Source organism: Sinohyriopsis cumingii, chromosome 18, assembly GCF_028554795.1.
Source record: "Sinohyriopsis cumingii isolate HCF-2022 chromosome 18, ASM2855479v2, whole genome shotgun sequence".
NCBI lineage: Eukaryota > Metazoa > Mollusca > Bivalvia > Unionida > Unionidae > Sinohyriopsis > Sinohyriopsis cumingii.
Genome location: NC_142978.1, coordinates 101,444,517 through 101,470,312, shown reverse-complemented (window position 1 = coordinate 101,470,312; position 25,796 = coordinate 101,444,517). Strand labels below are relative to the sequence as shown.

Genomic DNA, 25,796 nt, shown 5'->3' with positions numbered 1-25,796 from the left:
TGGTCCACGAGTTCGTCTATGAGCGTTCGATATACATTTATGTCCATGATACCACCGGCAAATAACCGCCTGCAAATATCAGCGGCCTCATTGATTATTTCCGGAGAGTTATTTCCGGCTCGTTTTCCTCCGATTAGTATTTCTAGCCGTGATATATCACTGAGAACACTACCAGGACAAGTAACGTCTTTACCAACAGAGTATCCTTTTCCGTGTTTTGGTCTTTCACTTTTTACTTTATTGTGGAATATTATATAATTATTATCACGCGGTGGTAATTCATTTTTATATTTATTTGCCAAATACACTATTCTTGTCCAGTCCTTTAACGACCTTATATTTTTCTCGTAGCCGCTATTGATATGCTCATCTCGTGTGTCCTTAGCAAAATTTGTAACAGTAAAATTAACTAATCCTTCGTAGCCGAGATTTCTAATTGTGTCTATTGTGCTCTTTTTAAGCACATTACGGGGTATATTCCCCTCTTTCTCTATTTCTTCCGGTATTTCTTCCGGTATTTCTTCCGGTATTTCTTCTTCTGGTTCTCTTGCGGTGGCGCCTAGTTCTTCTTCATCGGCTATTGTAACATAAGGTTCTTGTGGGTCCGTTATAGCGAGTGGTGGCGGCCTCCGTGTTGTAGCAACCGCTATTTTCGCAGGGAGTGTTTCCAGAGACTCTTTTGTTTGCTCGGTCTGAGCCGCTATCTTTTCAAGCGCACCTAGGACGGGCACAGTTGCCGCCGTAACATCTTTGGTCGCTTTAGTTACTGGAGCAAAGAGCTGTTCGCTTCCAACAGCAAAATCAGTTTGTAGTTGTTGCCGCGTTTGAAGTTGTTTTCGGACCCTGTCTCGTAACGGTATGAACTTTTTAAGTGCTGCTAGCCGCTCTCTGGCTAGCCGAGTAGTAAGTGATTCGCCTACCATTATTGCAATTGCTCCGCAGTTTCTAATTTCCCGCCGAGTGTGGCGGGGGGATATGTCCCATCGGGGGCTCCAGGGAGTTTTCGTCTATAATCCTTCTGTTTTTGATCTTACTAGAAATCTCCCGCCGTCGTTCAAAAGCCTGTCTGAGTTTTTTTCGTACTGTCTCAACGGCAGTAAATAGTCCAATAAATGCATTTACGTCATTGCCATACAAATTTTCATTGATCGTATATTGTAATCGCTTTATAAAAGAATACTCGCGTGGCAAGGTATATCGACCTTTCTTTGATTGCTCGTTAATAATTTCATAATCGGACAATATTTTTTGGTTATCAAGCTTATCAGATAATACAATTCCTTGATTTTTTAATTTTAAAATCTCAGTTAATATATTATTGATGTCTTCGATATTCATATTCTTATAAAACATCTTATTTCTAAATAAAAAAAAAAATTATTTTACAAAATGAACCCTGCGTATCAATCCCGAGGTGTGTTATCTAGTATGAAGTATTTCATCATGGCGACTTCGTCAGCGCCATAGGCGCCGGTGACCTTGTCACTCGCTGATATAATCGGAGGATTCTGTTACATATGAAAATCGAATTCTGTGACCCGTCTTTTTTGAGATCGCTGAATTCTGTATTCCTTCTGCAACAAATCGTATTGAGGCTCTACAAATATCGAAATATTTTCCTGCCTCATTCATCGACTGAAATATTTTTTCTTCGTGCGTTGTTGTATCAAATGACTTTACGCTTTTTGCTTGCTTTGAAAACTTACCAGTTTGGCCTTTTTTGGTATTTTGACTTTGCGAGATGGCTTGCAAGTTTATAAGAGAATTATCAGTCTTATTATTATTAATATGATCAATCACAAGCCCATTCTCGATTAATCCGTTGAATACTTCAAATACCACCCTATGAACATAATAATTCTTCTTTCCGGCACCAAACATCAAATACCCCTGATTATTTACGGTACCAACCGGCTTCTTCAGTCTACAATTTCTAACAACGCCGTCGCGAGATGCCTCGTAATTAACGAGCACAGGATGCGGCTGAAATTCTTGGTCCATTTGTATAATAATACTACTTGTCTAATTCATTATTTGGTTTAATTATAAACCTTGCAATGTAGTCCTGAGGAGTTTTAATGACTGAGTCAGCGGTGGGGTCAATGACGGCGTTTTTTATTCGCTTGTCGTAATAACGTTTTAACTCCCTGTATCGCTTTCCGCCACAATTGATACACAACTGTGATTTTCCTCTTACACCAACGTGGCAAACCAAGCACGGTAGGGGGCCAAGAGAACCATTACGAACGCTTTGTAAATGATACCCGCAGAATTCACCTCTACATGATTTATTGCACGGGGTTGTCGACCCAATCATCAACCATTTGCAGTGATTCATTATACTATATTCTTTCATTTAAATACTTGTTTTAATTATATGGAGGAGTTCGAGAGATTAGCAGCAATTAAGCCCTGGAAAAATATTAAGTTCAATCTCGATAGAGTCCTCAAGGACGCACCAAAAGCGTTAATAAACGATAGAACCCTGTTGAATAAAATACGCGATTGTATCAATGAATTCAAGCGTGATGGTGCATCTCATAGTTGGTCAACATTTCGAATTGATGGCGTTGTTGATGCTACCATGAACGACAACCGCGCAGCAACGATAATATCACAACTTGACGGCAAAAAGTATTTCTTCAGAGTAAAATTCATTGTCCGGGTGGAATCAGGTAATTGGATCATACGTGATAAATTTGAACCGGTTCTCAGCGACAAGAAAACAGCTATTGTTAGCCGCGACTCCAAGCCAGGGCTGTTAACCGGAATTGACAGACCATACTATGAACGAGCGTATCCTGAAACAGCAGTTGTCTATGGAATATACCCGTTAAATAAGAAACCTGATATCGGAAAACTAGCGCCGATGAAACAGTCAACGGGGATAAATTGTGTAGCAGAACGAGTAATAGAGCATTTTACAAATGCGTGTCGAGGAAATAAACTGACCAATTTACGACGTAGCAAAATAAACCAATGGGAGGAGACAGTGCGCGAGCGAGGAGCAACCATCAGCGACATAGTGAGATTAGAAAAGTCGCTGAGATTTCCAATAACCGTTACAACAATAACCGGTGAAGTATTATATGAATCAAAGTATAAATCAAATGGAGCCCCAATCAAAATTATTGATCATAACGAACACGCGTGGACGTCCGCGGTCACAATATTTCCACGGGATAGAACAGTAAAGTATATCCCCGGGGAATTCCTGGGAGAGGATGGTTTTCTCGCGGAGAGGAAACTATTTGATGCTATTGCTTGTTTGTGTAAAAACGACCCTGTGTCAGTGTGGTTACTTCGAAGCACTGAAAACAACATGGATACCTTTGATCAGTTTGTAAGACCAAACGGTGAATTATATCGCACTGAAGCGTTTCACAACAAGATGAAAAAAACCGCCATGGAATTTGGAGAGCATGATGAACAACTGCTAACAAATTGTTTTACGATTCCATCGGTTGCGGCTCATGTTGCAGCAAGGAAAAATGCGTGGAGACCAACGCGCAAGGAATTTCTACCGGATATACAATCCAGTTGTTTGGAATACTATCACGGTGGACTATGGAACACTGAATACAACCGCGACGCTATGATTTCCGTTGATATGGTTGCCTGTTATCCAGCGAGTTTTCTCGGGTATGGATCCGCCGCTGGGTACTTTAAACGATTTGGACACCCCAGACATGAAATGACTCGTGTTGCTATTAATGGACCACTGCCTGATTTTGATTTAACCGGATTCGCTCGCATAGTATCATTTGAATTCGCAGCAGGACTTCATCGCTGTTGTTATATTTGGATCGGTAGACACATGGCTGAAAAGAAGTGGCTGCCAATAGCGCTGCTACGGTATATGATTGATTGTAGCATGTTTGTATCGTTGATTGTCAGTGACGCGATTATATCATACCGGGCGCAGACTGAAGTCTGGTTACCAGAACCAGAGCGTCTAGATAGCATAATTGACGAGTCCAGAAAACACATTGATGCCGACGAGGAATATATCATCGAATGGTCCAAAAAGATATTCAACCAACGAAACCGCGAGGCAAAAGATCTCGGTAGAAGAATAATTGGTAAGTTCACACAAGGTGGAAAAAACTGCGACTACAAACGATATTGCTCACGGCTGATTATAGATGACGCAGAATATGATTTCGTAATCAAGGACGCAGTGGCAAAAAATAGATATGTGAACTGCAAAACAGCTTTCTTGTCCAATGGAACAAAGTTGGGTACAGTTGTTACCTACAGCGATGGAGACAGCCCGGCATATCCACATTTGAGGGCGTCTATGCTGGGTTACGCCGCTATAAATTTATTCTCGATGATAAATAGATTTCCCGACACCGCGGTTAGAGTAGCCGTTGATTCATTTTATATAGACGTAAAGTATAAGGGAAACATAGCCGAGTTTACTAGTCCGGACGAGAGTTGGGGTATATGGAGAATTAAAAATGAAATACGACGCGATTATTCCCCGTCAGCAGATGTCACCGTTGAAAATAATTACTTACGCGGTGATAAATTGTCAGAATGGTCTAATGCACCACCGTGTTCTGATCCAATTTGTAGATACAAAACAGTTTATTTAAGCGGCTGTGGCGGGTCAGGAAAGACGACTCGGGCAATTGAATTATTTCAAACGCGGGCAAGTATAATCGTGCTTACACCGACCCATAGACTAGCGCGAGAGATAAAACAACGAAATGTTGACGCCGTTACTTATCACAGCTTTTTTCGATACAGCGGCGGTGAGTGGACTCCTGATCGAATGGGGGAAAAATTTATTCCTGAAGTTATCATCTGGGATGAGATATGTACTGTTGCGTTAGATACTTTACAAATGTTTCTTGAGTGGTTGCTGCGCGCGAATACAGCGGTAATCATGTGTGGCGACCATGGCCAACCACCACCATTTGTCGGCGAGGGTCCACATGATTGGTTAAAGGGTTTTGTGGACTATTATGAAGAAACCGATACTGATTACCGAGCACTTGATGAACAACTGCGCGAGGTTAAAAAATTAATCAGATTACAGCCGGATAGAGTTCAAATCCACGAGGTGATTCCGGAAACGCTGTTAAATGAATTCTGGGAAACATGGAGACCAAACGATTTGATTGTAGCGAGTAGAAAGATAGTCAGAGACACACTTCAGCGGAAGTTGTTTACGTTGCATAAGGAAAAGTTTCCAACGTGCCCAGTGCCGTTATGTTATAGACCCGCGGACACACAGCGGCAGAACATTGAAGTTGAAATCCCGGGCCCGACAGCGTCAGGAACAAAAAAACAAATTCTTGTGCTGAATGATATTGTGCTTGTTGATATCAGCGTCGTCGAGGACGCGCTACGTGCTGATAAATCCCCGTGGACGCTAGGATACGCAACGACAATACATTCCTCGCAGGGATTAACCATCACGGACACAATTGTTTGGATGGTTGATAATCGCATCGAATGGTCAAATCTAGTCTATCTTGCAGTGTCCAGAGTACGGAGGATAAATCAGCTTCGAAGAATTGTTATTGACGAAGCCAGTGACAACGATGACATTATTGATGCTAGCGTCATTGATAGAAAACTCTCGGGTTACCGCCAACAGGATAAAAAAAAACAGCGGCGTTTTGATATTGATGCCGAATTAATAATTGCGTTACGACAACAACAGAATAATCACTGCGCGAGTTGCAATTGTGTAATGTGCTGGCGTTATTCGGATAAAGACGCTCGCCAATTTACCATGGACAGGATCGATAACAGTTTCGGTCATGTCAAAAACAATGTGAGGTTGACCTGTCTTGAGTGCAATAGACGCAATGGCGCTAGTTAAGGCCACGTGGGGGCAATTGAGTATCGTCAGGTATCACTTGTAGTTGCTCGCGAGTAAATCCGCGCTGAGGAGCAGTTGAATCCAGTCTATAGATTGGTGGTCTACCAGTTGATCGTGTTATCGTTGATATGTTATGCGTGGTAACACTCCAAATAGGATCAGTAGCTCTTTTTTTACCGCCTTCAAGCTCTCCTGGTTCATACAGATATCTAACAGTGACATCGCCGAGAATCGGCTTGGAAACGCTATCTATTTTTGATCTTCCGGGTATATACTTTTTTTTAATCGCGTCGCTGGGCTTCATGTTGATTGCTCGGGTAATCTCGTTATTTAATGCTGCAATTACGCCTGGCAACCTTTTGACCCATTCACGAGATCGTTTTTCCTGGATGAATTCTTTCGCGTATTGATACCCAAATAACCGTTCAGCAAGAGTCCGATTGAATCGTTCAACAATTGCCTGATCACGATGTAGTGCAGTATGACCTCGTCGTATCGCGACGCTATGATGTTTCAGCGTTGATAAAACAGCGCCGCGAAATTCACTACCAGGATCAACTTGTAATAGTTTTGGCCAGCGCAGAGGACCCCTTCGATAAATCCGCTCAAACGCACCGGCTACTTCAGTTGCTGACTTTGTTTTTAACGGCTCCGCTTGTTTGTATCGACTCGCAACATCAACTACGGTTAGTGCGTATTTGTAACCGTTGTCATGCGGCAGAAATAGTATATCAGCCTGATGAACTTCATTGGGTACGCTGACATCAAAGTGTGAGAAGTTGATTTGTTTAGGTGGTGGTAGATAGATTTGCCATATAGCCTGTTTGGATAACCAATTAGCCGCAACGGCCTTTGTTACCTTTGCAGCGCTTGCGAGTTTACCAATTGCGGCCTTCCCCTTCCAGTATCCTCTCGGAGAATAATAGATGGATTCCATGTTGTTATTATAAACGCTAGCGTTTTCAATTACCAGCGCGAGAAGCTCCGCTTCCAATCATTAATTTACCTTTCATAGCCGATTTTACCAACCATGAAGCCAATTTTTCTTTGAATGATTTATCAGGAATAGCATTTAACGCGTGAATTAATTTTACATCCGCAATATGACGCTGTTGCAGATCGCTACTTTTGTAGTAAGCAACATCATGAGCATGACACGCCTTATCGATAGCGTTTATTGGATACTCACCAGGTTTGGGCTGATTTTGATCATCGAGTCTGATATCTAATCATGTTCCGGGGCCACAGTAGCTATATCCTGGGAGGTGCTTTTCTCCTGGATACTTTGCCCACGGTGTTCCGGGGAGTTTTGATAACTTGGCTGCAATATCACCTCCTCTCTTTTCTTTAAAGCATCCCCGGGTCTAATAGAAATAAATCTAAATTTCTTTGTACCGCATTGTACACACTTACCAGTAAGCGCTGATCTGTTATTTCTTGTTGTAACGGTTGTCATATCATTTGTGCCAGTACGCACTCTACACTTTACACAATATAGATCCATAATTTATGTATAGAGATATGAATATAATTGATTTTTCGGCGACTAAAACGAGAGAACCAGTTAAGCATGTTGCAGCGTTACCAAACTCGATCCGGATGATTATCATCGGACCATCTGGATCCGGCAAGATGCAATTGTTACTCAATTTAATAATGAGATGGATGAAGTGGGATAAGTTGTATTTAATCGCCCCTAGCGTGGATGATCAACGATGTTACGAGGTGTTGAAAGATTTTAACGAGAATGCATCAGCGATCGCTGAAAAAAATGTTATTGAGTTTATTACAGATATCAGTGATGCACCGGGTATTGATGATATTGATGGCGACGTTAACAATCTAGTCGTGTACGATGATGTTATGTTAGACAATCAAAAAAACCCAGCTAGGATATTTTCCAGAGGCAGGCATAAAAACACCGACGTGATATATGTCACTCAACGATACACTCAGATTCCAAAAGTAATCAGAGACAACTGTAATATTCTTGCTGTATTCAACGGCGTTGATACACACACGCTACGAAATATTTGGCAGACATGGTGCGGTGGTGACATGGACTTTAATGGTTTTCGAAACTTTTTTAGTCATGCTCAGTCGACCCCACATGGATTTGTAACGATAAATTTACATGATCCTCGGACACGATATCGTATCGGACTTGACCAAATATTCGGTTAGTTGTAAATAATTTTCATTGTAAATAGCCCCTTAGCAGCAGGGGGGGAAATGACATCGACGCGGTCGTCGCTGTGTTTACCGGACGCTGACGACGCTGGGATCGGCGCGCAGAAAAGTGTATTAAACCAAATGACGTCACCGTCGTGTAGGATGGACCGTCGTCGTTTTTTTTTTTACCGGCGCTGACTACACCGGATCCGCTGAGTGCAGAAATATTAATTAAGCAAAATAACGATTGGACAAAATGTCGGATTCGCCCCCCCTGCTGCTGGCATCATGCCACAGACATGTAGCATCACATCCCACCCAGTCATATTATCCTGACATCAGGCTGACATTCCTAACACTAATCTGAATGCCGAGCAGTAAGTGAGGCAGCTGTTTGTACCATTTTTATAAGTCTTTGGTATGACTCGACCGGGATTTGAACCCTGACCTCCTGCATCTGAGGCGGATGCTCTAACCACTCGGTCACCAGAATGATCCATTCATGAGGAAAGCTATTGTTTATGTTTATGATTATTGTTTTGGTAAAAAATGTTGAAGGAATTCATGAGTTGTGGATTTGTAGGAATTATTACACTACTTATTCCTATCTGACCTTAATTTGTTCTTGTTTACACCAGTCCAATAAGAAAATGAAATACTAGTATGTTATTAATAATGAATGTGTCATCCATTCTGGCCAGGCTGCTATTATTCCTGATAAGTATGCCCATGGGTTGGCATTACTGCTGTAAGATGGCAGATGTGATTTACCTGTTTTCAGTTGGGTATATGTATTATATAAACAATTCAGTCCAAGTAAAGCAATCTATGCTTTCTAGGTCTCTTTCTCCTCTTGCAACTAATTTATGCTCAAGATAAGCTCACACTGACATTTTTTTTTGTGTATTTTTTATTGAAAACCACAAATCAGATTTAGAAATGGATTGCACAGGTCATATTGTTAACTAGCTCTTCACTGGTAGTGTTGCTCTCTGAGTGACCTCCTCGGAAAATGCCTGAGTGTCCCTGTAAAATTAACAAATTCCTATGTCTTATCATTATAGGGGGACAGAAGTACATACAGTTAGGTCTAACTCAACAAAATTTGTGATAGGATGTTGAACAGAAAAGAGAGCGTATAGAATGGCCTGTTGTCCATCATCCAGCATGTACAGTCCACTGTCCTGGTCTACGACCAATAGAGCTTATATGATGGCGTTTTGTCTGTCATCTTTTGGTCAGTTAGCACAAGTTTAATACACAGGATTGCCATTAACCGTTTCACACACACATTTTCAACCCAAAGCTTAGTGAAACTGATGCTTCTCAGGTATCCAGTATGACCAAAATGGTATTCGTCTTGAAAATCTTATCACTACTCCTCCTAATGGATGGTCATATCAACCCAAAGCTTAGTGAAACTGATGCTTCTCAGGTATCCAGTATGACCAAAACGGTATTCGTCTTGAAAATCTTATCACTACTCCTCCTAATGGATGGTCATATCAACCCAAAGCTTAGTGAAACTGATGCTTCTCAGGTATCCAGTATGACCAAAACGGTATTCGTCTTGAAAATCTTATCACTACTCCTCCTAATGGATGGTCATATCAACATCTTTAGATGTTTGGTTGGAACTAATTGAAAATAATGCTGATCTGATGTCCTATATGATTGGCATGGCAGCCATCATGAAATATTATTTCTTGGTGCTATACTTGAATGAAAAGTCATATTGTCTTAGGATTTTTAGCAGAAAACGTCTTATGATATCTGTTTGGTCAAAATTTAATATGGTGCTGCCCAGACAACCAGTATGGCCACCTCATTGATTATCTTGAAAATGTCAATATTTTTTTACTCCACCTCAATTAAAGGTCAAATCAGAAGCTTTTCACTAACAAACTTCTTATCATGTCTAGTTATCTAATTGAAAATGATGCCAATATGATATCCAGCATGGCTATCACAGCAGACATCTTAAAAATCTTGTTATTGTGACTCACTGGAGAATAGTGTCTCCATGAGGTTTCTCCAGGATATTTCATATGGTGTGGTGTAGTTGGTCTTAAATTCTTATGGTGTCTAGTTAGTCTTAAATTTAAATTGTACTGATCTGATATCCAGTATGGCTTCCAAAATAGGCATTATGAAAATCTTATCGCTGCTTTCTCCTGGATGAAAAAGTATATTAACACGAGGTTTTGGCCAGAAGACTTCTTAAGATCCAATGTGGCATCCATCTTGAAAATCTATTCCTCCAAAATGGAAAGTCATATCGACATGTAGTTTTCACCAGAAAGCTAATTATATCTAGTTGGGCCTCAATGACAATTATGCCAATCTGATCTCCAATGTTGCTGCCAGAATGAGCATACTGAATAGTGTTTTCGTTTCTCCCGTCATTTAAAAATGGAGGTTTCACCAAAAGTAAAAATGGTGTTTAGTTAGTCTTAAATGACAAAGGTGCTGCACTTGCATGGCTGCCACAGTGGATAATTTAAGAATCTTATTGCATAAGAATATCAAAGATGGTTTGGTATTTCAAAAGCAGAAGTGGGTTATCTTGAATTCCTGGAAAATCTTTTGGGCTAGTTGAGCATCAGTCCTTATAAATTTATTCTGGCAAGATTCTCATACCTTGGAAACTCTTCTTACAGTGTTCTTTTTAAAGTAGATTTCTGTCATTATTTTTGTTTGATTGTTGAAAAGAAAATATTAAATGTTGTATTGAACTTTTCAATGTCAGTTTAATTTGTGTTCTTTGAAAAATTCATGTAACCTTTGTTGCTATGTTCTCAGTTGTCACTGCAAAGCCTTTCCCATGCTTCTTCATGACTCAGCTGATGACCTATATGTAAAATGTTATGTCAAACACTGAAGATGTTTCTCTCACACATCTAGTTTGATATCTGTGTGCATAGCAGATCTACTGGGTCTGTGAAGTTGTTCTGGTCTAAGACTTACATATGCCCTTTCTTAAATTGGCTACAAACCTGCCATCACAACCTTACATTAAATTTTTGTATCATGTACCAAATAATGAAATTTTAGTTTTCTTTGTCACCAGAAAATAACAAAGTATGATATTTGAGAACTATCAATGCAGTGTTTTTAAAACTATTTAAACTTTTTCAGCCCAGAAGTCTGTTTTGACAACCATGGGTTATAATTAGGATTATCATAATATAATACTTGACTAGTTTATACCATTTTCTTCATAATTACTGTGATTAGCAAAGAGTTTTGTATCTTATAACATATACCTCTGTTTCCTGCAGAATCGGCAGGAGTAATACATACCACAGTTCAGGCCGAAAAGAAAAACGGGCTTTGTCAGGCGTTTAACATCACTTCAACAGGTTTTCCTCTCAATTAGCATAAATATCTCTTTACATATCACTTGTCTGATGCATGCCAACACTAACTTTTATCCTATTTATCTATATATAATGTATGCCCAACCCATATGTACCATAAAGCTAGATCCGCTGTTACATAATGCACTGTCAGATCAGGGTCTTTACTGCTGCCATGAAATTCTCTGTAGAAAGAAGAGTTTAGACCTAGCCTTATGTGACAGCTGGGTCCATTCTGTTTGCAGATGGGCATGCATTGTATATGAGTGAATATAGTACTCGAGTGACTATACGCATGATCTTTATTATCATTAGATACATAATGTTTGTCCAAAATTTTTATTTCTCCATCTCTTAACATCTGTTTATACTGTATACTACAAGACCACAAAGAAGATTAGATCAGTGCATGAAATCAACTTATTGCCATGGATAACATAGCATTAAAAAATTGTACAAAATCAAATTTGTTTCCTTCACAAATTGCACAAATATAAATTAGTATGTAGACTGTGTGCTGTGAATGTCCAACAAATTAGTTGAAAAATCATGACGTCACACCTGATCGTCCAGCAAGCTTACCATTATACTTGTGATAAGAAAATGCTTGATACCATTTCTGGCAATAGTATTGGTAAGCAATCTTTACAGATTGGCAAGTGTTTGACTTTAACAAATATTCTGCGATAGGTTAATTGTCTACAGTTCTTTAAATAAAGTTATTATTATTATTATTATTATTATTATTATTATTATTATACCTAATGAATTGTACATAAGAATTTGTATTAAGCATAAGTTAAAAATTGAAGGATATTCTTCATACAGTGGTAACAGAATTAAAGGAGATGAGTCAAATTTGTTATGGTTGTGATGTGACAAAGTGAAATTGACCCAAATCCTCCAGGTCAGAGTATAATCTTTGCATCACAAATCCTTCTGTATTGGCTTTTGTCTTCACTGCATAGGATACATCAGTAATTTTTCTTATTTATGCAGCAGAGGAGTTGTCTTTTGAAATTCTGGCTTCATTGCCTGTCTTCTTGTATCCAGATATTTTTGCAATTCTGGTGTACTGTATAGCATGCTATTTTTGTATTCTGAGCTTTAAGATTAGTGCAGTTTTATTTTTTGGATATTATTATTTATTTCCTCACTCTTTATGAAATGTTGACAAATCTTTCATTTTTGAGGTTTTGAGGAAAAATAAAACTCACTTAGAAAAGGTTGTGTTGTATGAGTAAACAGAACTCAGCATGGAATGTTTGTGTTATAATATAGTAAACAGCAAATAGGAGTGCACAGAACTAATTTTAATAGACATTTGAGACAGTGATGATGATTATTAAGTACTTTCATTGTTGTAGGCATATAGCTGTCAGTAATAGAAAATCAGTATGGGTATATTTAAATCAGAAAATAACATGATATATCCACATTTAGATTTATTATAAAATAGTTCTCATTGATAAATTGCTTTATGTCTACTTAATTCCATGTAATTAAATTCATGTATGGGGTTCTATGGTCTCTACAGATGGATAATTGTCACAGATGGAGAACTGTTTTTCATGTCTTTTAATTTGTGGTTCATTGCAACCATGGCTTCTATGAAATGAGTAGATTGTAATTTGCAATATTTAAATAGATTATTCATGTAAAAAATTCTTGAATGAGTGTTTGTGCATATGTTGGTTGTCTAAGTACACAAGAAATGTTTCCATGCTAATTTAATGCTTCTTTTTACAATTTAGTTTCAGATAATCTTTTTAATTTTAAAAATAGTTGAAACACTAAAACTGTTATCAGTGTATTTTTTAGGACAGAAAATCCATGATACATTCCTGGATAGACCTGTATATCGGCATTAACAATGAAATTCCCAGATAGACCTATATATTGACACTGACAATAACATTCCTTGATAGAGCTGTATGTTGGCATTGCCATTCCTATATCAGCATGTATATTGCATTGACATGTGACATTCCTAGTTAAGCCTGTATAACGGTGTTGACAATGAAATTCCTAAAAAGACCTGTATATTGACATTGACATTCCTTTATCTGTATATTTGTATTGACATTGACATTCCTAGATTAGCCTTTATATCAGTAGTGACATTGACATTCCTAGATAGACCTCTATATTTGTATTGACATTGACATTCCTTGATAGACCTGTATATCAGTATTGACATTCAAAGATAGACTTCTATATTTGTATTGACAATGACATTCCTTGATAGACCTGTATATCAGTATTGACATTCAAAGATAGACTTATATATTTGTATTGACAATGACATTGCTTGATAGACCTGTATATCAGTATTGACATTGACATTCAAAGATAGACCTCTTTATCAGTAATGACAGTGACATTCCTCGATAGACTTGTATTATCAATATATGCACTGACATTCAAAGATAGACCTGTATATCAGTATGGGGACCAGGAACCCTTGTGTGCTTGATAAATCAAAAGTATTTAAGGTAGACAAATTAAAGTTAGTTTTGTATTCTTATCTAGGTGGTTTTTTTCTGGCCATTACATATTTGATTTAAATTTATTATATGAAAAGCATGTTAGCATGATTAATAAAAAAGCTTATGATGTTGACAAATAAAGTTTGCATTATACATTCATATGTTTGTGCATAGGTAGATTACCTGATTAAATTTTCATGACATTGAAAAGCAACATTTCTATAAAAAAATATGTTTAAAATTTGTTTTGATACTCTATTTTATCTGAAGAAAAAACGGATTTTAGTGAGTCTGCACTGTTAATAACATTACAGCTGTGGGGCAGAACATGGTTTACAAAATATAATTTCATTTTTTGTATTCCTCTGCATAGCTTTAACATTGTTAGCATCCCTGACAACTAAATTGAATCTAGTTCTGTGTTAGCATCCCTGACAACTAGATTGAATCTAGTTCTGATGTGTTAGCATCCCTGACAACTAGATTGAATCTAGTTCTAATGTGTTAGCATCCATGACAACTAGATTGAATCTAGTTCTGATGTGTTAGCATCCCTGACAGCTAGATTGAATCTAGTTCTGACATGTTAGCATCCCTGACAACTAGATTGAATCTAGTTCTGATGTTAGTTATGAAAACAATAAAAATATTGCTTGAGTGAACTTAGTCCCATCTTCTCACTAGCGTAGAATTTAATTTAAAAGGAAAGTTGTTTTTCATCAGAAAAAGAACTGTGTAAAGTAAAATGAATTATAAGTATGCACAGACTGTTTTGAAAAAATAGAATGAGAAATGTTTTAGTTAGAGCTATTGTATATTCTGGCTTAAAAGTCTGATTAAACTGCAAATAATATAACATAATATAAACCCTGATCTGCAGTTACATAATGTGCTGGCAGATCAGGATCATTGCTGTTTATTGTACTGATTACTCCTAACAAACTGCATATAGCCAGATCTGTCATTGCATAATGTGCTAGCAGATCAGGGTCTGTGCTGTTTATTGTACTGATTACTCCTAACAAACTGCATATAGCCAGATCTGCCATTGCATAATGTGCTAGCAGATCAGGGTCTGTGCTGTTTATTGTACTGATTACTCCTAACAAACTGCATATAGCCAGATCTGTCATTGCATAATGTGCTAGCAGATCAGGGTCTGTGCTGTTTATTGTATTGGTTACTCCCAACAAACTGCATATAGCCAGATCTGTCATTGCATAATGCACCCGCAGGCTGGTAGATTAAAACAGTTGGTGTACTTGGATCATATCATCGATTCTAAACTAAAATTCTCTTGTATGTGTCATCATGAAATTTGTCAAAATTAATCTTAGTAAGTCATGGTTATAAATGCCAGCATGTTATTTGCAAGAAACATTTGTTCATTGAGCAGACATTAGAGTCTATACGGATGAGGGATTTACTTTACCACCAGTCAAAGACACAGCATAGATAACCGCATCTTCCAATAGAACTAGTTGAATGCTAATGATGACATAAAAATAGTAAAATTATGGATTTTAAATGTTTTATATATGGTTGTTAAAATCATCATGATGATAGTATAAACGTGATTTTGCAGTGACTCACATGGCAGCAAGGACATTAATACAATCAGACTATTGGAATTTGCTAAATATTTGGCTAATGTTTGGACCGAGTTGGCAGTTCATCTGTTTTTAACTAAGCCTGGAAGAAGGCTGTATGAACTTATGGTATTATAATGCTGTGTCCATTGTTGATCTGTTGTGCTCCCATTTTTTTTCAGCGTTGTCCTTTGTCTGTCCATCAACATTTGCTATTTTTGACATTGTCTCTAGAACAACCGAGTCACTGTGAATCACACTTTGTAGAAATATTTCTTGGAAATTCATCGCAATTGTGTCCTGGGTGGTCTCCCTTTGTAACAGTATGGTTTCAAGAGCACCAGGTGGAAAATCTATATTCAATTCCTTGTCCTGAATTACTATGACAGTTTGGATCAGAACTTAGCAAGAATGTTCCTTAGGACATCTTCAGTCAAAATTGACCTTGGTGGCTTCCCATGTAGTAGTGGTTTCCATTCCAGCCAGGTGGAAAACTTATTTTTGACTTCCTCTCCAGAATAGCTGAGTTACTTTCACTCAAACATGCAGTTTCCTTAGGATATGTCTATAAAAATGAGTCTGAGGTGACTTCATAGCAATTATGTAGCTTTCATAAAAAAAAGCCTCTTCTCTAAGAATTCTCTTCTAAATATGCTTTTTGTTTTCAAAATACATCTCATGAAGATTGATAACCAGTACAGCTTACAAATACTGTATAATCAATAATATATGTATACTTTGTTACTGTACCTTCCCAGGATTTGCCATAAATGATTGCACCAGGTCTGATTGGACCTCTTGTTGACATTCATGCCTGCACTTGAACTGAACATTTCATGACCTGTAGTTTCAAAGTCAGGAAGACATATAACCTGAAACAACATTATAGTTGTATGGTGCCTGAATAAAGAAAAATGGTTACTGCACAATGACTTCAGTTCTCCACCATCTATGGCTTGCACATAAGTAAGAAATGTATTGATTTTGGGGTCATAGTTCATAGGTCAACTACACTGCAACTGAAAGAAGACAGGCGAATGATTTCCACACAGTAGCATCACGTGGACCAAACGTTGTGGAATGGTTGCATTTTGGGTAAGGAAGAGTATTTGTTTTGAGAATAAAAGGTAAAATGGCAAAGTAACTGCTTCTGAGAAAAGAAACATAGTTTTCACACAATAATAGTTACACACACCACTGACCTGGAACAAACTTTTTGTATGGCTTGCACGTCTTTTTCATATTGTCACATGATGAGGTAAGCAAGTATAGAAGAGTTTTGTATGAAATTTGTGTACTTTCTAAATCTTGATATATCCAAGTTTACTTTAAGGGCTTGTCCTAGTTAGAATCACAACACTGCTTTTGTATTTGTGTTTGCAGCATGTCACTGTTAATATCACTTTGTCTTATGACCTTATCTGAAAGAACTGTTTTTTTTTATTTATTATTATTATCATTAATATTATTATTATTATTATTATCATTAATATTATTATTATTATTATTATTATTATTATTATTATTATTATTATTGTGTTGTTGTTGTTTTGCCAAATATGACAGGAAAACCTTGTTGTTTATATTTTTATAACTTCTAGTGTTACACCATTCGTTGTTTATGTTAATTTATAAATGCTTCATATAAACATCTCACTCTTTAGAACAGAAAGAGTACTCTTCCATAATGTCAATATTCAGATGTAGTAACTTTGTAGGAATATTTCTATTTTATCAGACTGACTTTGTAACTTTGTAGGAATATTCCTATTTTATCAGACTGACTTTGTAACTTTGTAGGATTATTTCTATTTTATCAGACTGACTTTGTAACATTGTAGGAATATTGCTATTTTATCAGACTGATGTAACTTTGTAGGAATATTTCTATTTTATCTGACTGACTTTGTAACTTTGAATGAATATTTCTATTTTATCACACTGACTTTGTAACTTTGTAGGAATATTTCTATTTTATCAGACTGACTTTGTAACCCTGTAGGAATATTTCTATTTTATCAGACTGACTTTGTAACCCTGTAGGAATATTTCTATTTTATCAGACTGACTTTGTAACCCTGTAGGAATATTTCTATTTTATCATACTGACTTTGTAACTTTGTAGGAATATTCCTATTTTATAGACTGACTTTGGGAGCTTATCCAAGTTGTAAATTAACAAAATAGAGACACTGTTTTATTGATGGAATTTCAGTCCTTTAACAGTCTTGAGTTTGGAACACTCATTACTAAAATTAGCACCTCACTCTTTGGTGCAAAATTGAAAGCACATGTTTCAAACACATGCAGGTCTAGAAAATGGTGCAACTCATATCCTTTCCTCTACACAGAAGCTGACATCCAGGTTTCATCTATACTGATAAATATAGGTTTGATTATGAACATTCAGAAGTTTAAGTTATTAAATTTTTAATGTTATGAAATTTTTAATATCATATTGTTTGCATAGGTTTACTATGGGAACTGAATTAGTACCATGAATCCTTAAGTGTAGACCTCATTAAAAGGGAGACCACTGTGAATATGGAAGGAATAGTTCAATAACTGCTGTAAAAAAAATCTAACAAATACAGATACACTGTATTGGATTATCTTGATAACTTGCTGGGTTTTTTCTCTAACTTGCATTAGTTCATTTTTTGTCAGTAACATCTCAATTTTAAAAGTTCTGAAAATTGGTTTCAAAATCTAAAATGTCTAAAACTTATATTTGTATATCTTTTACTTATACAAGATCTCTGATAAACTTCATGTCCCAGTGTTACTATACAGTCATTTGCACACAGCCTGTGATATTATATGTTCAGTATTCTATAGGAATGTTTCTTCTTGTTATTGATGCTTGTTGTTTTACAGCTGGCTTCTTATATGCACAACTTCTAAATTGATCAAGGTAATTTCTGACTCCAGTTGCTATATATACATTTTTGGGTCAGCATAGAACAATTGCAATAATCATTGCCCTGTTTCATACTTTTTTGTTCTTTGTTATATTTTAAGCAGGAACATGTTTAAAACTGAATTGTTTTGGAAATTCAGATGAAGGAAAAAATATGTTCTTTGCAAGTTTTTTTAAGCATGTCACAACCTTCAATACATTTTATTCAGCTTTGGTTGCACATTATTCATCTAATTACCCTGATAAAGATAGGAGACATCAATGGTACAACTAAATGGTAAGTAACTGATTATCCATAAATTATTTTGTTAGTTCAAAACCCAATCACTTAAAAACTTACATTTTTATAATAGTGCTTATATACCAATGCTGATGAAGCCAGACATGCTTATGAAAAGCCTGGTGAGAACCTTGTGTTGCATTTTACTTTAAAAAATTGTTAAATCTTTTTTATTCTTTTATTTGCAGGAATAGATCTCGATTCAACCAAATTCGCACGTCAATACCCTAAGACATTGGACAGTGTCGAGCACTAACAGTTCAAATATATTCTTGCATTCATCTCACTTGAATGTTGTTTATTGTGCATGTACCTACTGGTGTCAGGGATGATGAGGAAAGCTTCATTGTCCGTCAGTCCCGGACAGGATCAAAATGTTGATGGGCTAGTAATATGGACTAGCAAAATTTTATTTCACTTATGTAACATTTTATAAAGAACATAAGAAATATATCTGATTCTTTTGCATTTTTATGAAAACTTTTCTTCTGAGCAAGTAGACTATTAAAGAGTTAGTCCAGTTGAGCATGGTCAGCATAACTTCAAGGACAGAAGATTCCATTTGTACGTCTGGGTACAGACCAATAGAGCCATGATGATGATGGTTTTCAGAATTATCAGCATAACTTCAAGGACAGAAGATTCCATTTGTACGTCTGGGTACAGACCAATAGAGCCATGATGATGATGGTTTTCAGAATTATCAGTACAACTTTATGGACAGACGATTCTTTAACATATTTAAATCTGGATACAGACTCAGATTCTTGATGATGACAATTAGAATTATCAGCATAACTTCAAGGACAGAAGATTCCATTTGTACGTCTGGGTACAGACCAATAGAGCCATGATGATGATGGTTTTCAGAATTATCAGCATAACTTCAAGGACAGAAGATTCCATTTGTACGTCTGGGTACAGACCAATAGAGCCATGATGATGATGGTTTTCAGAATTATCAGCATAACTTCAAGGACAGAAGATTCCATTTGTACGTCTGGGTACAGACCAATAGAGCCATGATGATGATGGTTTTCAGAATTATCAGTACAACTTTATGGACAGACGATTCTTTAACATATTTAAATCTGGATACAGACTCAGATTCTTGATGATGACAATTAGAATTATCAGCATAACTTCAAGGACAGAAGATTCTTTAACGTATACATCTGGATACAGAGCAGTGGATTCATGATAATAATTCCTTTGTCCAATAATTTTCTGAATGGTAGAAATTTTGGCTTCATGGGAAGGCAACTATGCAGGATAGTAGAAGATATGGATTACATTGACACATCACTGACACAAAACACTTTTTGTCCCAGTAGTAGTTATTTGGAGATGTGATGACTGAAGTTGTATTTAGAGATTTGCCTATCAAGGCCTTCACATAAATTTAGGACTCCAATAATGAGGAAGACATAGATTTAAAAGATCTTTTCTTTTGGGATACTGAAGTTGGCTAAAGTTTCTTCTTACCACACACAGATTAAACATTTGATAACGGACATAGACTAGTATGTTTGACTAATTTGAATCTGCTTTTGGTTATTTGGTTATTACATCACTTTTTCAGTATTAGCCTCTATATGAATTGATAAAGTTCAAAATTAACCATTGTAATTATAGATAGGAAGAAAATTCATTTGTTTTAGAGGGAGCAAATGTTTAGACATTATTCTTTGTCAATAATTATTTTCTGATTACGTTTTGAAAGTCATGCAAGTCAGGCTCAGTAATGTTGAAGAAAAATGACTTTAATGCTGTGCATTTTACCCTTAGAAATGTAGGTTGCTGTGATATTTTTTTTAAATAAGATTACAAATATTATACATATATTTCTATCTAATTGTCCACACTTGGTATAATTTGTTTTCAGATGCTGAGAATAGTTTTATTGTTTATACAGTCTTACGTTTTAAAATGCCTTTAGCGTATTTTAGGTACACACTGTACAGAAATGATCATCCTAAAATTTGTTATCAAATTTTACTCTCTGTAACCTATGTTTTCATCAGAAATATCACATGTCTCAATTTTGGATTTATACATATTTTGCACATACCAAGGACATATATATATATATATATATATATATATATATATATATATATATATATATATATATATATATATATATATATAAGAAAGTTTGATAAATTTTCAGTCCAGATGAATAAGGTTTACAGAAATGAATGTTTACTGCATGTTTCCGATTAAATATGCTCAGATGTTAACATGTGGTATGTATTGCCACATTGAGTTCACACAGATGTTACCATGTGTCATGTATGGCCACTTTGAGTTCACTCATATGTTACCATATGTAAGGCCACATTAAGTTCACACAGATATTACCATGTATCATATATGGCCACATTGAGTTCACACAGATGTTACTATGTGTCATGTATGGCTACATTGAGTTCACACAGATGTTACTGTGTGTCATGTATGGCCACATTGAATTCACTCATATGTTACTATGTGTCATGTATGGCCACATTGAGTTCACACAGATGTTACCATATGTATGGCCACATTAAGTTCACACAGATGTTACCATGTGTCATGTATGGCCACAATGAGTTCACACAGATGTTACTATGTGTCATGTATGGCCACATCGAGTTCACTCATATGTTACCATATGTATAGCCACATTGAGTTCACACAGATATTACGATGCAGCTGTAATTGACAATCAATTTTGTGTATGTGTAAGCTAAAAATATGTCAAAAGAAATGTTAAAACCTAAAATAGAATTACCTTAATTGCTGAAATGCACATATCTCCTATAACTAATTGAAATTTATAGAAATCCACATCTTACTACAATATTCCCTAACACCATAGTAATTTTCATAATTTGTTTTCTTTAAATTTATATCACTAACAAATGTTTTTCCATAATAAAAAATGTTTCTTGTTTGTGAAAGCAATGTTTTCTTGTTCATTTGTCATAGTTTCAATAAGAACATAGGGAAACTGCAGTTTTGTACAAAACTTTGCATTAGAAATAAAGTGTGTTTTGGAAAATAAAGAATTTAGTGTATCTCCGCAAGCATAGTTTTTGAGAAGTATACTTGATTCAGCTTGTCTGTCACATGTTTGTTTAATAATACATGTATCACTGATTTATTTGATATATCCTAATGAAAAATATGTTATTATTTAATCATTGTTTTTCTCCATTATTTTTACATTGTCAGAATCATTCAGTATTTGTCCATATTGTACGGCTTCATACTGCATGACGTGTGTCTAAAAACAGTATGGTGTATTAAGAACTAGTTTTATAGCAAATAAACAATGCACATACATGTGGCAGATGCTTTATCTTTCGATTTATTACATTTAGTTTGTGAATAAACTAAATAAGCTGTAGAGATGATAAAGTTAACAACGTGGACCAGTTTGCTGAGTCAGAAATGAAACTTTAAATCAAGCAAACGAATGAATGTAATATTCACAATGTCAACAACAAACATGAAAGATGCAGTAATCGAAAATACCATTCTGATCATTTAAACAGTTAATTAGGAGAAATATACTTATCTTTTTGCAAATAGAATGGTTCAGACTATAGTGCTCTCTAGGATCTATAAAAATAGTACAGAAAAGCATATTGAGGCCAAGAGCTATTGCTTGTCTATCAGAGATGTACCATTTTACTAGTTGGTCAAAACAATAAATTCAAGAAAGAAAATGCAGCTGAAGGTTTTGTTAGGAAAATAACAGCCTCAGAGCCAATAAGCCAAGGAAATGAAAAGGTATTATTTCCACTGGCTAAATGGACTGTCACACAATAGCTGCTTTGCAGTATCCCTGTTTAACTATTTTGATAGAATGTTAGGCTAGTGAAAGTACACATACACTGTATGATAGGGATCATAGCTGGGGTCCCTGAAGTGACAAGGCATAAACATATGTCTTCTTTAGTTGGTAATAAGAATGGTAATAAATATAATTATGCATCTTGAATTAGTTCTGCAGATGCCAGTGACTTGACCCATGTCATGGAAAACCTGATACTGTTACACTCCAAACTGTACTGTAATTTCAACTAACTGAAATTGCATTCTCCTTACTGCACTGAATTGACCCAGTAAATCCTGTCCATCATAAGCAGAAAGGCACTATTGAGTTGGATCAATAGAAAAACAAAAAAGTCCATTTCAGACCAACTGCAACAGTTCTTGCATGCATATTCATTCAAAATATAACTCTAAATTTCAACTAGACCAAAACAAGAATTTTTTAAAAACTAATGTCAAGCACATTACAAAATTCAAAGATCCATGGGCGGTGCAATGTGTGCATTAATATTGTTACTGTGTATTGATGACTCTAAGGTTGTGTATTTATTTTGAAACACAACATAAATTAAATTACTTTGTTTCTGGTGGTGTTTTTTTTAGTATTATTAAGCCTTAGGTAGGAAAATGAAATGTGTATAGAATAAAAAGGTAACTGTATTTACATGTAAAATATGAAATCGTTTTTTCTGAATAATACTGCACTCCTTCCATACAAATGTAATAACCTGGATGTATGCTTTTGCATAATGGCAAGATGTTGTACATGTATTTTGTATAAAAAAATGGAGTCTGTCTGATCAGGATTTCAAAAGGGATACCCAGTTTTATTACAGATTTTGTCTGTTGATCACAATTATGTCCAGTTAGTTTCCATGTAAGTTTCAGCATTGCCTTATTATGATCTTTAGAGTTATCTCCTTTAGTATGATAATAGGAGTTTTAGATTTTTTTTACTGATCTAGGTTGAAGCCTTCTACTCCCCATGACTGTGTCCTCACATAACATGCACATACATGGAAGCAAACAAACAAAGCAAATTTACCAAGAGACATCCCTGCCAATGGATAGCCATGTAGGGTAGTAATCCACGTTGCCTATGACCCTTTCCACCCCATTTCAAACATTTTGACATTTATGTTGGGTTGTTGGGACAGACTTAATTGCATAATGAAAAGTTGGAATTTGCCAACATCATGCAGTGGTTGCATAGAGTAACCACTTGCTAGCAGGCCTAGCAAACTTATGTATAGCCATACCTGCATGAAATGGATCAAAAGTTGATTTTTTTAATCAGAAAACCATGGTGTTGATGAAATTTGACCTGATAGTCACAATTTGCATTGCTAGTCACATGACTAGCCAGTCTTACAATACATGTCCAAGATATCAGAGGTCCATTACTCATGATATTAACAATAAACCTCTTTCCAATGCTGTTGTAGAAAAGATTTGCAAATATTAAATGAAAGTCTTGTAATGTTTGTAACAGTACAAAAGGACATATAATTCTCAACAGAATTATTCTGATCACAATGACCAGAAACCTTTCACAACAACCTGGATCCAGATTAATGAAGAGCAAATGTCAATGAGCAGTGTGCAAAATCACCAACAATAACATCACTGACGAGTGATCTATGTTTAATGAGTGCCTTTTTCCAGGTAGGCAATTGGCTCTGACCTCAAACCCCAATATAAATGTCAGAATGAATAAATAGGGCGGAAGAGATCAGATGAAACTCAAATTAGTGGCATGCAAGTTTTCAACAGAGTAGCCAGACAAACCACTATTATTGTACTATTTACATGTCTCTGAGCCTGTGACATAAACTTCGTAAATGTGATGAAGACAAATAAATACAAAAGTACACATCTGCATGTACACATCAACGTACACAATCATGATTTGCATGAACGTTCATATGGTGAACAACCGACCACTATTATCAGAATCGTATACACACACAACATATGCACAGAAGTGAAGTTTTCAGTCAGGTCAATACTACTATAGGAATAGGATTATTAGACATCACTATACTGTTTATGAAATATTCTACTGTTATTGTTTTCTTTGTTTGGCTATCTTTTATACTAACTGGCAAAACATTTACATATTGATGTGTACAATATTTTGAAAGAATTTATGAGCACATCTAATATATGAATCATATTACCCGAACAGTGGAGTATTTGTTACATTGCAGAAAGATTACATTGATATTTCGCTTGAATGCCTCGTACAGATTTATCAGAGAAGTCAAATGTATGATTTTTCAAATATGTATCCAGAATCTATTGATAAATTAATATACTATTCTATTATAACTAACATATTATTTAGTGACGATTGTTATACCAAGGACAGTACTGTAGACGACCCATGCTAATAACGATGGAAAGATGCGAGCTCGCACACCTTTGGTCATATGTACGGCAAGCTAACCATTGAGCCACCATGGCTTCTTGGTGGAATTAAAGAGTAGAGCAATGATTCGGAGCAAACGTTTTAGGCAAACATAACAATACATTTGTCTCTACTTAACGTATTAAAAAATATTGGCTATCAAATGCATGAGTGTATGCATTGTAAAGCTTATCGGGAGACTTTTTGATGTAAATTCCGTAGTCGCATTTTATGAAATCTAAATTCCACATCCCTTTTATAAATCATTAATAGAACATTCTGAAGTAAGGCTTAAAGATTCTGAAGAGAGGGAAATATTTATGAAGAGTATTTCTTGTGTCAAATGACAAAGAGGCTAACTTTGCATGCATTAAAAATATTGTATCAAAATCATATACATTGTATACATTGTGCCTTAGTAGGGCATTGTCCTTGTTGATGATAAAACCTGTTGAGCTTCTAGTTATGAAGGAGAGTGAGGCTCTGTTGTCTGACATAAAGTATAACATTATTATTCGCGGAACCTTGACATTAGAGGCTGTGGTACGAGCGGTCACATGAGTCACTCCTACATTTCTTAACAGGCTGTGTATTAAAAGACGCAATAATCTAAGCTATTATGAAAGCGTGCACTAATTTCCAGTGGTAGGACTGTACATACTTTAAGATATACGGTCTTCCGTCCATGCATTTTTACTACTACCAAAGAGACAATGTTTATTACATATTTTTGGGCATGGGCATATTGTGAAATTCTTGTATCAGGATTTTAATTAAAAATGCTTAAGTTTTCTCGACCTCACAATATGTATGTATGTATGTATGTATGTATGTATGTACGTACGTGTGTGTGTATGTGTGTGTGTGTATGTATGTATGTATACATGTATATGTATGTATGTATATATGTATA

At 36.0% G+C, this 25,796-nt stretch overlaps 1 protein-coding gene across 6 annotated transcripts in view; it reads left to right on the top strand.

The window, feature by feature from the left end:
- Positions 1-21,978, top strand: part of LOC149777604 (SANT and BTB domain regulator of class switch recombination-like) — a 115,734-nt gene extending 93,756 nt beyond the window's left edge. For 5 of the 6 annotated variants that reach the window (XM_089942253.1, XM_089942252.1, XM_089942250.1 and 2 more), the window contains 2 exons: positions 11,293-11,373; positions 18,837-21,978. In XM_089942253.1, coding sequence (XP_089798379.1) covers positions 11,293-11,359 — 67 coding nt within the window. In that variant the 3' untranslated portion in view covers positions 11,360-11,373; positions 18,837-21,978. The remainder of the gene's footprint in view (positions 1-11,292; positions 11,374-18,836) is intronic. The other variant, XM_089942251.1, reaches the window with a different exon arrangement.
- Positions 21,979-25,796: the final 3,818 nt, after the last annotated feature.